Source organism: Oncorhynchus mykiss, chromosome 18 (assembly GCF_057628025.1).
Source record: "Oncorhynchus mykiss isolate SJ-2025 chromosome 18, ASM5762802v1, whole genome shotgun sequence".
Classification (NCBI taxonomy): Eukaryota; Metazoa; Chordata; class Actinopteri; order Salmoniformes; family Salmonidae; genus Oncorhynchus; species Oncorhynchus mykiss.
The window spans coordinates 26059944-26075000 of record NC_143039.1 but is presented as its reverse complement, the minus strand read 5'-3'; the positions used below and the strand labels follow the sequence as shown (position 1 = coordinate 26075000).

General features: G+C 37.3%; 1 protein-coding gene across 10 annotated transcripts in view; it reads right to left on the bottom strand.

The window, feature by feature from the left end:
- Positions 1-15057, bottom strand: part of LOC110497071 (phospholipase D1) — a 36048-nt gene that overhangs the window by 9396 nt on the left and 11595 nt on the right. For all 10 annotated transcript variants that reach the window (XR_016488349.1, XR_016488352.1, XR_016488348.1 and 7 more), the window contains exons 2-11: positions 13215-13449; positions 12957-13126; positions 12731-12873; positions 10014-10122; positions 9826-9891; positions 8215-8273; positions 7997-8089; positions 7745-7897; positions 7468-7617; positions 699-782 (exon numbers count right to left, since the gene is read on the bottom strand). Coding sequence is in view for 5 of the 10 variants with exons in the window: in XM_090207963.1 (XP_090064089.1) it covers positions 699-782; positions 7468-7617; positions 7745-7897; positions 7997-8089; positions 8215-8273; positions 9826-9891; positions 10014-10122; positions 12731-12873; positions 12957-13126; positions 13215-13299 (1112 nt within the window). In the remaining 5 variants the exon portion in view is untranslated. The remainder of the gene's footprint in view (positions 1-698; positions 783-7467; positions 7618-7744; positions 7898-7996; positions 8090-8214; positions 8274-9825; positions 9892-10013; positions 10123-12730; positions 12874-12956; positions 13127-13214; positions 13450-15057) is intronic.

Sequence of the window (15057 nt, the reverse complement as noted above, 5' to 3'; positions counted from 1 at the left end):
ATAAATCATTTCAACTTCCTTATATTAAACAAACCAGATGGCACAATATTCATATTTTTTTTAATTGACGGATAGCCAGGGGCACGCTCCAACACTCAGACATCATTTACAAAAGAAGCATCTGTGTTTAGTGAGTCCGCCAGATCAGAGGCAGTAGGGATGACCAGGGATGTTCTCTTGATAAGTGTGTGAATTGGACCATTTTCCTGCCAAAATGTAACGAGTACTTTTGGGTGTCAGGGAAAATGTATGAAGTAAAAAGTACATTATTTTCATTAGGAATGCAGTGAAGTAAAAGTACAATTTGCCAAAAACATAAATAGTAAAGTCAAGTACAAATACACAAAAAACGACTAGTATTTTTACTTAAGTACTTTACACCACTGCCAACAGGTGTACAAGTAGCATTACATTATACTACCACACATCTCACTTATCAGGAGTCGACAGTAAGAATACTGCACAGGTTTTCGATCTGGGACTGGTAAACTATACCACATATATAGACTGCATTTACAGTCTGCTTGGGTGATGACATGTAGCTGTGTTATGTTGTGGTGAGTATTCACACTAACTGCTGACGGCAATGTCCATTTCCCTACACACACACATATATATATACACACATACATAAACACACAGGCATGCACACATACACACACACACACATACACGTAAACACACAGGCATGCACGTACCACCAGTCAGTGATGAAGATCTCTTCTTTAGCTTCTTCCAGAGCATCGGCTACGTCCTCCATGTAGGTCTTCCCATTCACATACCTACACATACACACACACACACACACACACACACACACACACACACACACACACACACACACACACACACACACATACACTCAGTGGTTGACACCTCCTAGTTCCTCATTGATCATAACAGAGTATTTTAGATGCAGACACCAGTTGACAGTTCCAGTCAACCAAACCCACATGATGTTGGCTACAGAAGCACATTCTCAACAGACAGACGGGCATAGAGAGAAGCTCACAGACACACACACTTAACATAGACTAAACTTACATCTAACTACTGAACTTCACATGGACTAAAGTTACATCTAACTACTGAACTTAACATGGACTAAAGTTACATCTAACTACTGAACTTAACATGGACTAAAGTTACATTTAACTACTAACTTAGCATTGAATAAACTTACATCTAACTACTGAACTTCACATGGACTAAACTTACATCTAACTACTGAACTTAACATGGACTAAAGTTACATCTAACTACTGAACTTAACATGGACTAAAGTTACATCTAACTACTGAACTTAACATGGACTAAACTTACATTTAACTACTGAACTTAACATGGACTAAAGTTACATTTAACTACTAACTTAGCATTGAATAAACTTACATCTAACTACTAGACTTAATATTGACTAAACTTACATCTAACTACTGAACTTAACATGGACTAAAGTTACATCTAACTACTGAACTTAACATGGACTAAAGTTACATCTAACTACTGAACTTAACATGGACTAAAGTTACATCTAACTACTGAACTTAACATGGACTAAAGTTACATCTAACTACTGAACTTAACATGGACTAAAGTTACATCTAACTACTGAACTTAACATGGACTAAAGTTACATCTAACTACTGAACTTAACATGGACTAAAGTTACATCTAACTACTGAACTTAACATGGACTAAAGTTACATCTAACTACTGAACTTAACATGGACTAAAGTTACATCTAACTACTGAACTTAACATGGACTAAAGTTACATCTAACTACTAACTTAGCATTGAATAAACTTACATCTAACTACTAGACTTAATATTGACTAAACTTACATCTAACTACTGAACTTAACATGGACTAAAGTTACATCTAACTACTGAACTTAACATGGACTAAACTTACATTTAACTACTGAACTTAACATGGACTAAAGTTACATTTAACTACTAACTTAGCATTGAATAAACTTACATCTAACTACTAGACTTAATATTGACTAAAGTTACATCTAACTACTAAACTTAACATGGACTAAAGTTACATCTAACTACTGAACTTAACATGGACTAAACTTACATCTAACTACTGAACTTAACATGGACTAAAGTTACATCTAACTACTGAACTTAACATGGACTAAAGTTACATCTAACTACTGAACTTAACATGGACTAAAGTTACATTTAACTACTAACTTAGCATTGAATAAACTTACATCTAACTACTAGACTTAATATTGACTAAAGTTACATCTAACTACTAAACTTAACATGGACTAAAGTTACATCTAACTACTGAACTTAACATGGACTAAACTTACATTTAACTACTGAACTTAACATGGACTAAAGTTACATTTAACTACTAACTTAGCATTGAATAAACTTACATCTAACTACTGAACTTAACATGGACTAAAGTTACATCTAACTACTAGACTTAATATTGACTAAACTTACATCTAACTACTGAACTTAACATGGACTAAAGTTACATCTAACTACTGAACTTAACATGGACTAAAGTTACATCTAACTACTAGACTTAATATTGACTAAACTTACATCTAACTACTGAACTTAACATGGACTAAAGTTACATCTAACTACTGAACTTAACATGGACTAAAGTTACATCTAACTACTGAACTTAACATGGACTAAAGTTAGATCTAACTACTGAACTTCACATGGACTAAAGTTACATTTAACTACTAACTTAGCATTGAATAAACTTACATCTAACTACTGAACTTAACATGGACTAAAGTTACATTTAACTACTGAACTTAACATGGACTAAAGTTACATCTAACTACTGAACTTAACATGGACTAAAGTTACATCTAACTACTGAACTTAACATGGACTAAACTTACATTTAACTACTAACTTAGCATTGAATAAACTTACATTTAACTACTGAACTTAACATGGACTAAAGTTACATCTAACTACTAGACTTAATATTGACTAAACTTACATCTAACTACTGAACTTAACATGGACTAAAGTTACATTTAACTACTAACTTAGCATTGAATAAACTTACATCTAACTACTAGACTTAATATTGACTAAAGTTACATCTAACTACTAAACTTAACATGGACTAAAGTTACATCTAACTACTGAACTTAACATGGACTAAACTTACATCTAACTACTGAACTTAACATGGACTAAAGTTACATCTAACTACTGAACTTAACATGGACTAAACTTACATCTAACTACTGAACTTAACATGGACTAAAGTTACATCTAACTACTGAACTTAACATGGACTAAACTTACATCTAACTACTGAACTTAACATGGACTAAAGTTACATTTAACTACTAACTTAGCATTGAATAAACTTACATCTAACTACTAGACTTAATATTGACTAAAGTTACATCTAACTACTAAACTTAACATGGACTAAAGTTACATCTAACTACTGAACTTAACATGGACTAAACTTACATTTAACTACTGAACTTAACATGGACTAAACTTACATCTAACTACTGAACTTAACATGGACTAAAGTTACATCTAACTACTAGACTTAATATTGACTAAACTTACATCTAACTACTGAACTTAACATGGACTAAAGTTACATCTAACTACTGAACTTAACATGGACTAAACTTACATCTAACTACTGAACTTAACATGGACTAAACTTACATCTAACTACTGAACTTAACATGGACTAAAGTTACATCTAACTACTGAACTTAACATGGACTAAACTTACATCTAACTACTGAACTTCACATGGACTAAAGTTACATTTAACTACTAACTTAGCATTGAATAAACTTACATCTAACTACTGAACTTAACATGGACTAAAGTTACATTTAACTACTGAACTTAACATGGACTAAAGTTACATCTAACTACTGAACTTAACATGGACTAAAGTTACATCTAACTACTGAACTTAACATGGACTAAACTTACATTTAACTACTAACTTAGCATTGAATAAACTTACATTTAACTACTGAACTTAACATGGACTAAAGTTACATCTAACTACTAGACTTAATATTGACTAAACTTACATCTAACTACTGAACTTAACATGGACTAAAGTTACATTTAACTACTAACTTAGCATTGAATAAACTTACATCTAACTACTGAACTTAACATGGACTAAACTTACATCTAACTACTGAACTTAACATGGACTAAACTTACATCTAACTACTGAACTTAACATGGACTAAACTTACATCTAACTACTGAACTTAACATGGACTAAACTTACATCTAACTACTGAACTTAACATGGACTAAAGTTACATCTAACTACTGAACTTAACATGGACTAAACTTACATTTAACTACTGAACTTAACATGGACTAAAGTTACATTTAACTACTAACTTAGCATTGAATAAACTTACATCTAACTACTAGACTTAATATTGACTAAACTTACATCTAACTACTGAACTTAACATGGACTAAAGTTACATCTAACTACTGAACTTAACATGGACTAAAGTTACATCTAACTACTGAACTTAACATGGACTAAAGTTACATCTAACTACTGAACTTAACATGGACTAAAGTTACATCTAACTACTGAACTTAACATGGACTAAAGTTACATCTAACTACTGAACTTAACATGGACTAAAGTTACATCTAACTACTGAACTTAACATGGACTAAAGTTACATCTAACTACTGAACTTAACATGGACTAAAGTTACATCTAACTACTGAACTTAACATGGACTAAAGTTACATCTAACTACTGAACTTAACATGGACTAAAGTTACATCTAACTACTAACTTAGCATTGAATAAACTTACATCTAACTACTAGACTTAATATTGACTAAACTTACATCTAACTACTGAACTTAACATGGACTAAAGTTACATCTAACTACTGAACTTAACATGGACTAAACTTACATTTAACTACTGAACTTAACATGGACTAAAGTTACATTTAACTACTAACTTAGCATTGAATAAACTTACATCTAACTACTAGACTTAATATTGACTAAAGTTACATCTAACTACTAAACTTAACATGGACTAAAGTTACATCTAACTACTGAACTTAACATGGACTAAACTTACATCTAACTACTGAACTTAACATGGACTAAAGTTACATCTAACTACTGAACTTAACATGGACTAAAGTTACATCTAACTACTGAACTTAACATGGACTAAAGTTACATTTAACTACTAACTTAGCATTGAATAAACTTACATCTAACTACTAGACTTAATATTGACTAAAGTTACATCTAACTACTAAACTTAACATGGACTAAAGTTACATCTAACTACTGAACTTAACATGGACTAAACTTACATTTAACTACTGAACTTAACATGGACTAAAGTTACATTTAACTACTAACTTAGCATTGAATAAACTTACATCTAACTACTGAACTTAACATGGACTAAAGTTACATCTAACTACTAGACTTAATATTGACTAAACTTACATCTAACTACTGAACTTAACATGGACTAAAGTTACATCTAACTACTGAACTTAACATGGACTAAAGTTACATCTAACTACTAGACTTAATATTGACTAAACTTACATCTAACTACTGAACTTAACATGGACTAAAGTTAGATCTAACTACTGAACTTCACATGGACTAAAGTTACATTTAACTACTAACTTAGCATTGAATAAACTTACATCTAACTACTGAACTTAACATGGACTAAAGTTACATTTAACTACTGAACTTAACATGGACTAAAGTTACATCTAACTACTGAACTTAACATGGACTAAAGTTACATCTAACTACTGAACTTAACATGGACTAAACTTACATTTAACTACTAACTTAGCATTGAATAAACTTACATTTAACTACTGAACTTAACATGGACTAAAGTTACATCTAACTACTAGACTTAATATTGACTAAACTTACATCTAACTACTGAACTTAACATGGACTAAAGTTACATTTAACTACTAACTTAGCATTGAATAAACTTACATCTAACTACTAGACTTAATATTGACTAAAGTTACATCTAACTACTAAACTTAACATGGACTAAAGTTACATCTAACTACTGAACTTAACATGGACTAAACTTACATCTAACTACTGAACTTAACATGGACTAAAGTTACATCTAACTACTGAACTTAACATGGACTAAACTTACATCTAACTACTGAACTTAACATGGACTAAAGTTACATCTAACTACTGAACTTAACATGGACTAAACTTACATCTAACTACTGAACTTAACATGGACTAAAGTTACATTTAACTACTAACTTAGCATTGAATAAACTTACATCTAACTACTAGACTTAATATTGACTAAAGTTACATCTAACTACTAAACTTAACATGGACTAAAGTTACATCTAACTACTGAACTTAACATGGACTAAACTTACATTTAACTACTGAACTTAACATGGACTAAACTTACATCTAACTACTGAACTTAACATGGACTAAAGTTACATCTAACTACTAGACTTAATATTGACTAAACTTACATCTAACTACTGAACTTAACATGGACTAAAGTTACATCTAACTACTGAACTTAACATGGACTAAACTTACATCTAACTACTGAACTTAACATGGACTAAACTTACATCTAACTACTGAACTTAACATGGACTAAAGTTACATCTAACTACTGAACTTAACATGGACTAAACTTACATCTAACTACTGAACTTCACATGGACTAAAGTTACATTTAACTACTAACTTAGCATTGAATAAACTTACATCTAACTACTGAACTTAACATGGACTAAAGTTACATTTAACTACTGAACTTAACATGGACTAAAGTTACATCTAACTACTGAACTTAACATGGACTAAAGTTACATCTAACTACTGAACTTAACATGGACTAAACTTACATTTAACTACTAACTTAGCATTGAATAAACTTACATTTAACTACTGAACTTAACATGGACTAAAGTTACATCTAACTACTAGACTTAATATTGACTAAACTTACATCTAACTACTGAACTTAACATGGACTAAAGTTACATTTAACTACTAACTTAGCATTGAATAAACTTACATCTAACTACTGAACTTAACATGGACTAAACTTACATCTAACTACTGAACTTAACATGGACTAAACTTACATCTAACTACTGAACTTAACATGGACTAAACTTACATCTAACTACTGAACTTAACATGGACTAAACTTACATCTAACTACTGAACTTAACATGGACTAAAGTTACATCTAACTACTGAACTTAACATGGACTAAACTTACATCTAACTACTAAACTTAGATGTAAGTTTATTCAATGCTAACTACTGAACTTAACATGGACTAAACTTACATCTAACTACTGAACTTTACTTGAGTATTTTTTTTTGGGGGGGGGGGTCAATTGTTTTTTCCCAGTTTCCATAGTTACCATTTGGCAGGGATGTTCTGCTCCTCCTGGGCAAAGGAACCAAATCGATGGTCTCGTAGAAACGCCCTCCCGTGTTTACGGACAAAGTCTTCTATCGCCTGGCCCCACCACCGAGCATGTCTGTAGCTGTTCAACTTCAGTACAAGGCACCTACACGCACGAACGCACGAACACACACACACACACACACACACACACACACACACACACACACACACACAGTTAACTCCTTAATCTCCTGGCCCCACCTCCTAGCATGTCTGTACACACATCACACCTGGAGAGGCTGTCGATGCGTACTCCGTATTTGGTCTCTGTGTCTTTGGAGTCCATTTTGACGCTGAACTCTTTGTCCAACAGGAGAACAAAGGAAATGGCTCCTGAGTCTGGCTTCATGTAGAAGAGGAACGAATCCTTCATCACCAACCAGCTACACACACACACACACACACACACACAGGGAGAGATACATCAGTGTGTGTGCGTGAATGTTTGTGTGTGCATTGTGTTTGTACGTGTGTGTACTAACCGTTTAGACCAGCGGTAGCAGACTTCACTGTGACCACAGCAGTTCAAGCCTGGGATACGATGACCTCCGGAACGCTTGTGTATCATCCCCTCCCTGAAACATGTTTAAAAGATGAATACACAAAATAAAACAAATCTATTTTCAGCTATTCCAATAACAATGGGCATGACGGCGCAGTCATAAAGACAGGATCTGTTAATTAATCTGTTGTTCCTCACAGTCCTTTAGGTCCCAGGTCATGGATGAAGGACATCTGACTGACGTCTATAAACTCCATCTGAGGAGAGAGAGGAACCGTATTAATGGGTATTAGATAAAGAGAGAAGTAGTAGTTGTTCCAGCTCCGGTCGCCTATAGTCTAGTCTAGTCTAGTTTAGTAGTAGAGGGGCTATGTCATCAGCCCTCAACCCTCAAAGTTCCGTAATGGGGTGTTGCAGGAATTAAATTCCTCTATGTTTTAACACCCGATTAAAATTAAACACTCTGTCAATTCATAAGGATTTGTATGACCCTTATTTGATAAAATGGACAGAGCCCAGTCTTAAAGTCAACCAGCAGCTTTTATTCACGAGAGTACTGCCCATTACACATTTTACCACAGGTTATAAACTGAAAATGACGTCATTAGTTTCAGTACTAGCCCATGTCATCTTCGCTGTAGTACAATGGCTGTATGGTTCTCACATGTCTCTCCCTATTTAAGATAATATATTACCGAGCCAAGGCCATGCTTGTATAGATAAGCCTTCTAGCCAGACTGGCTATAAGTTCATTCATTTCTACCATGGTACAGACAGTCATTGTTCTAATTCTTGATTATATTTACACACATTATATTCAGTACTAGGATTAGAAAGAAAATTCATACATATACAGTGACACAATAGTATTCTGATTAGTACATATACAGTAACATAATAGTATTCTGATTAGTACATATACAGTGACATAATAGTATTCTGATTAGTACATATACAGTAACATAATAGTATTCTGATTAGTACATATACAGTAACATAATAGTATTCTGATTAGTACATATACAGTGACATAATAGTATTCTGATTAGTACATATACAGTAACATAATAGTATTCTGATTAGTACATATACAGTAACATAATAGTATTCTGATTAGTACATATACAGTAACATAATAGTATTCTGATTAGTACATATACAGTAACATAATAGTATTCTGATTAGTCAGTCCTGATTGAAATGTATACATAATTAGTCATCATTGATAAAAATTCCCTTAACATGGGGCCAAAATGGCAGCCATCTTGTTCAGGAAGAAATTCAAAACCAGTCTAATTGCAATGAATGGCAGTAGAGGCCTAATCCTGGTTTTACTTATGCAGGGGAAAAAAGTAAGGCATGTGGTGTATCAGAAATTGTGTAATGGAATTATAGTCAACCTAGAATATTGTCATATCATTTTAAATACAGTTTATACAGGTTTTATACACATTTTCTGTATAAATAGCCTCTAAATATATGTAAACAGACCGTACATGTCTCAGATTTCTTGGAAAGCTGAAAGTGCCATTATATGATACAATATCAGAAGTCCTATCATCAACTGATTTGAGACAGTGTATGGCTGTGGATTGACTGTATTGTTTGAATAGAATGTTGGCATATTGGCAGTTCATTTAAAAAAATCTATCCTCTAAAAGGGTCTGGCTGGTTAACACAAATCCAGTCCAGATAAATTCTTCAAATTCTGTATTTTACACAATATCTTATCACAGCACTGGAAAAGCACGGTTGACCAACTCCCTGACCATCATAAGAATCATGAGTAGGTTCATGAGTAGTACTCACAGTGTGGTAGTATTTCCTGTACATGGCCATCCTTAGAAGCTTGTTCAGATAATCTTCCAGCTGTTTCTGTACAGGGAACATAATAAATGCAGTATTACTACAGTAGATGTACTGTACAGTGTTCATATGAAGTATATACTGTATTCTTCAATAAAGTTAAAACGACAAGCACACTCAAACACACCTACCCTTCTGCTGTAGACCTGTTCGTCTTGTGCCAACTCATCTCCGCCACGCGGTAGCTCCGGCATATGTCTGGCTTCACTCTTCTTCATTGTCCTCCTCCTCGTTGTGTGGCTGAGAGAGAGAGAGAGAGAGAGAGAGAGAGAGAGGAGAGAGAGAGAGAGAGAGAGAGAGAGAGAGAGAGAGAGAGAGAGAGAGACAGAGAGAGAGAGAGAAAGAGGAGAGAGAGAGACAGAGAGAGAGAGAGAAAGAGGAGAGAGAGACAGAGAGAGAGAGAGAAAGAGGAGAGAGAGAGAGGAGAGAGAGAGAGAGAGAGAGACAGAGCGAGAGGAGAGCGAGAGAGAGAGAGAGAGAGGAGAGCGAGAGAGAGAGAGAGAGAGAGAGAGAGAGAGAGAGAAAGAGGAGAGAGAGGAGAGAGAGAGAGAGAGAGAGAGAGAGAGAGAGAGAGAGAGAGAAAGAGGAGAGAGAGAGAGACAGAGAGAGAGAGAGAGAGAGAGAGACAGAGAGAGAGACAGAGAGAGAGAGAGAGAGAGAGAGAAAGAGGAGAGAGAGAGAGGAGAGAGAGAGAGAGAGAGAGAGAAAGAGGAGAGAGAGGAGAGAGAGAGAGAGAGAGAGAGAGAGAGAGAGAGAGAAAAGAGGAGAGAGAGAGAGGAGAGAGAGAGAGAGAGACAGAGAGAGAGGAGAGCGAGAGAGAGAGACAGAGAGAGAGGAGAGCGAGAGAGAGAGAGAGAGAGAGAGAAAGAGGAGAGAGAGAGAGGAGAGAGAGAGAGAGAGAGAGAGAGAGAGAGAGAAAGAGGAGAGAGAGAGAGACAGAGAGAGAGAGAGAGAGAGAGACAGAGAGAGAGACAGAGAGAGAGAGAGAGAGAAAGAGGATAGAGAGAGGTAAGGAGTGGTAAATACTGGTAAAGCAGAAGAAGGTAGGGTCACTCACTGGTATTGGGGATAAATAAAATGTACATATCTACTGTACCGTGAAAAAATGTTTCTATGATCAAAATTTGTAGTATCTCATTTAGTATTTGATCACTTTACAATTTGATTTGTGTGTGCGTGTATACGTACGGTGCCTTGCAAAAGTATTCATCCCCTTGGTGTTTTCCTATTTTGTTGCATTACAACCTGACATTTAAATTGATTTCTATTTGGATGTCATGTAATGGACATACACAAATAATCAAAATTGGTGAAGTGAAATTTAAAAAATAACTTGTTTCAAAAAAAGAATAAAAAGGCAAGAAAAGAAAAGTGGTGCATGCATATGTATTCACACCCTTCGCTATGAAACCCCTAAATAAGACCTGGTGCCTTCAGATGTCACATAATTACTTAAATAAAGTCCACCTGTGTGCAATCTAAGTGTCACATGATCCCAGTATATATACACCTGTTCTGAAAGGCCCCAGAGTCTGCAACACCACTAAGCAAGGGGCACCACCAAGCAAGCAGCACCATGAAGACCAAGGAGCTCTCCAAACAGGTCAGGGAGAAAGTTATGGAGAAATACAGATCGGTGTTGAGTTATAAAAAAATATCAGAAACTTTGAACATCCCATGGAGCACCATTAAATCCATTATTTAAAAAAATGTAAAGAATATGGCACCATAACAAACCTGACAAGAGATGGCCGCCCACCAAAACTCACGGATCAGGCAAGGAGGGCATTAATCAGAGAGGCAACAAAGAGACCAAAGATAACCCTGCAGGAGCTGCAAAGCTCTACAGTGGAGATTGGAGTATCTGTCCATAGGACCACTTTAAGCCATACACTCCACAGAGCTGGGCTTTACGGAAGAGTGGACAGAAAAAAGCCATTACTTAAAGTAAAAAATAAGCAAACATGCTTGGTTTTCGCCACAAGGCATGTGGGAAACTCCCCAAACATATGGAAGAAGGGTGGTCAGATGAGACTAAACTTGAGCTTTTTGGCTTTTAAGGAAAATGCTATGTCTGACGCAAACCCAACACCTCTCATCACCCCGAGAACACATCCCCACAGGGAAACATGGTGGTGGCAGCATCATGCTGTGGGAATGTTTTTCATAGGCAGGGACTGGGAAACTGGTCAGAATTGAAAAGATGATGGATGGGGCTAAATACAGGGAAATTCTTGAGGGAAACCTTTCAGTCTTCCAGAGATTTGAGACTGGGACGTAGGTTCACCTTCCAGCAGGACAATGACCCTAAGTATACTGCTAAAGCAACACTCGAGTCGTTTAAGAGGAAACATTTAAATGTCTTGGAATGGCCTAGTCAAAGTCCAGACCTCAATCCATTTGAGAATCTGTGGTACGACTTAAAGATTGCTGTACACCAGCAGAACCCATCCAACTTGAAGGAGCTGGAGCAGTTTTGCCTTGAAGAATGGGCAAAAATCCCAGTGGCTAGATGTGCCAAGCTTATAGAGACATATGCCAAGAGACTTGCAGCAGTAATTGCTGAAAAAGGTGGCTCTACAAAGTATTGACTTTGGGGGAGGTGAATAGTTATGCACGCTCAAGTTCTGTTTTTTTGTCTTATTTGTTGTTTGTCTCACAAGAAAAATATTTGGCATCTTCAAAGTGATAGGCATGTTGTGTAAATCAAATGATACAACCCCCCCCCCAAAAAAAATATGTATATTTTACTTCCAGGTTGTAAGGCAACAAAATAGGAAAAATGCCAAGAGGGGTGAATGCTTTCACAAGCCACTGTATTTGTGTGTGTGTCTGTGTGTGAGTGTACCTGCGGGAGGGTAGCGGCACCCTCATGAACATCTTGTATCGGACCAGTTCTCTGTGGAGGTCCATGAAGTGTTTCTCCTTTCTCTTGACCACCCAGCTGAACTCTCCATGTCTCAGCTCAATCTTAAACACTGCAGGCTGACTCTACACAGACAGAGATCAAGTGTGAATGTGTGTGTGTGTGTGTGTGTGTGTGTGTGTGTGTGTGTGTGTGTGTGTGTGGGTACCTTGTTGACACTCCTCTGTGCCGTGATGTTGAACCTGTCCTGGGCTGTGTTGAACCTCTCCACCTCCAGTATCTTAGCAGTGATGGGGACAGTAGGGAGATAGACCCTGGCTTCAGACTCCTTAAAACCCACGGTGTGATACACAGCACTGAACCCTATACGACTGTCCCCTGGAGAGGTAGCGAAAAAGCCAATTGGATACATCTCTCATCATATCATTAATATCAAGAGCTCTCACACACACACACATACACACACCTATGGTGGTAGGGTCATTGTCAGTCTCCTCTCCATCTCCCATGTCCAACTCTCTGGTGTCCAAACTCTCAACTACGTCCGACATCTTCCTGCTGATGCCGAGGCCGTCTGTGATGTCACCGGGTTCCACAGCAATGTCAGAGGGGTCAGAGGTCGTCAGTTGAAGGCTGCTGGTGGTGGGGGGGGGGGTCTTTATCCAGCATGCCTAGCTCTCAGCCGTCAGAACAGGGCACACCTGGATGAGAGGAGGAGAAGAGAGGAGAACTTGAACTGTTGAATAGTCATAACATTGTCTGCTTTGTAGAGAAGTTGTTTCTGTCCAAGAGTAAGAGACAGCTGTATGTTGCGCTGCATGTATTATCACTTTCTACTGCAGTGCAGATCATCCCTGCAGCAGTGTGTGTGGGTGGGTGGGTGGGTGGGTGGGTGTGTGTATGTACGTTCTTGCCTGTGTGTGAACTTGAATTTGAGGGAGAAACACACATACCTGACATCCTTCCCCTCAAATTCAAGACTCCCACACACACACACATCCCAGAATAGAACCAATGGCTGTCCACTAACAGTAGAGGGCCATTGGTTAGAGATGCTGCTACCTCATTGGCTGACGCTGGCCCTGCAGAGAGCTACAGGAAGTCAATGGAAGCTGTCTTCCAAAATAGTAGAGTATAGAACAGTGTGTGTGTATAATGGGTAGGACTGGACCAGAACTATAATTAATGTCTTACTGGAGACTATAATGCCAGTCATTAAAGCTCTGCTTGTACTCTACAGTAAGACTCTCAGCACACAGAGTAGACTACATATCACTGCCAGGGTCAGAGAGAAATAATCATCTTAACAGGCACTGGGCCTTTCCAAACACACCACATTAAAGACAGAACCCAAGTGTGTGTGTCCTTAGTGCAACGCCAAGCCAGACAGACAGATAGGCGGGGTTCCATGGCAACAAGAGGGATGTGATGTCATTTCTGGTCAGAAGCCTAGAAAGTTCTCTGAGGAATGTCAAGGCCGGCATGCGCACACACTCACACACACACACATTTGACTGTAAAACTCTGTTGGCTTACAACAGTGTCTGGCTCTTTGTGTGTGGTAGCATGTTGAGTCTTGTTTTGTGTGTGTTACGCTGTCATGATGACGTCTGTGTGTGTCAGTGAGTTCTGTCTGGCCTCAGAAGACCTTCAGATAATCTTCTAGACTAGTGTGTTGTATTTGGTGTCCTGTTTGTATTTGTATTTATGAGGGATCCCCGCTACTTCCTGCCAAGGCAGCAGCTACTCTTCCTGGGGTACAAACAAGTTAAAGCACTTACATTACACATAAAACAAAAGACAAAACAGTCCATCATATAACGTTATTACATCACTGCATATCTACAATACAAATACCTTTTTTTTTTTTTTGCGTATTACGCATGCTCAGAATGATAGCAGACACTGTGTGTGAAGCTGTGTATGTGTGTGATTTATGTCAGTGGGGCATCGCCCACCCTAGTGTCTTGGGTTTCCGCCCACTATAGCGATGACCTAGAAGTCAGCCGTAGCACGGCACAGTGTGTGTGTGTGTGTGTGGGTTTGAATTCTCTCTCTCTCTTTCCGTCGCTCACTCTCTGTGACACACACACACACAGACACAAACACACACACACCGCTTTAGGTCTCGCCCGAGGCCTCTGTCATGTCCCAGTGGAATGGAATTGTTAATCTTCAGTCAGTACTGGAATGAATGGGATCAGAGAAAGAGAGAGGGGGGGGGGGGGGTGATAGAGAGAGAGAGGGGGTTGAAGAAGAGGGCGAGAGAGAGTGTGAGAGAGAGAGAGGTAGGAAGAGAGAGGGATGAC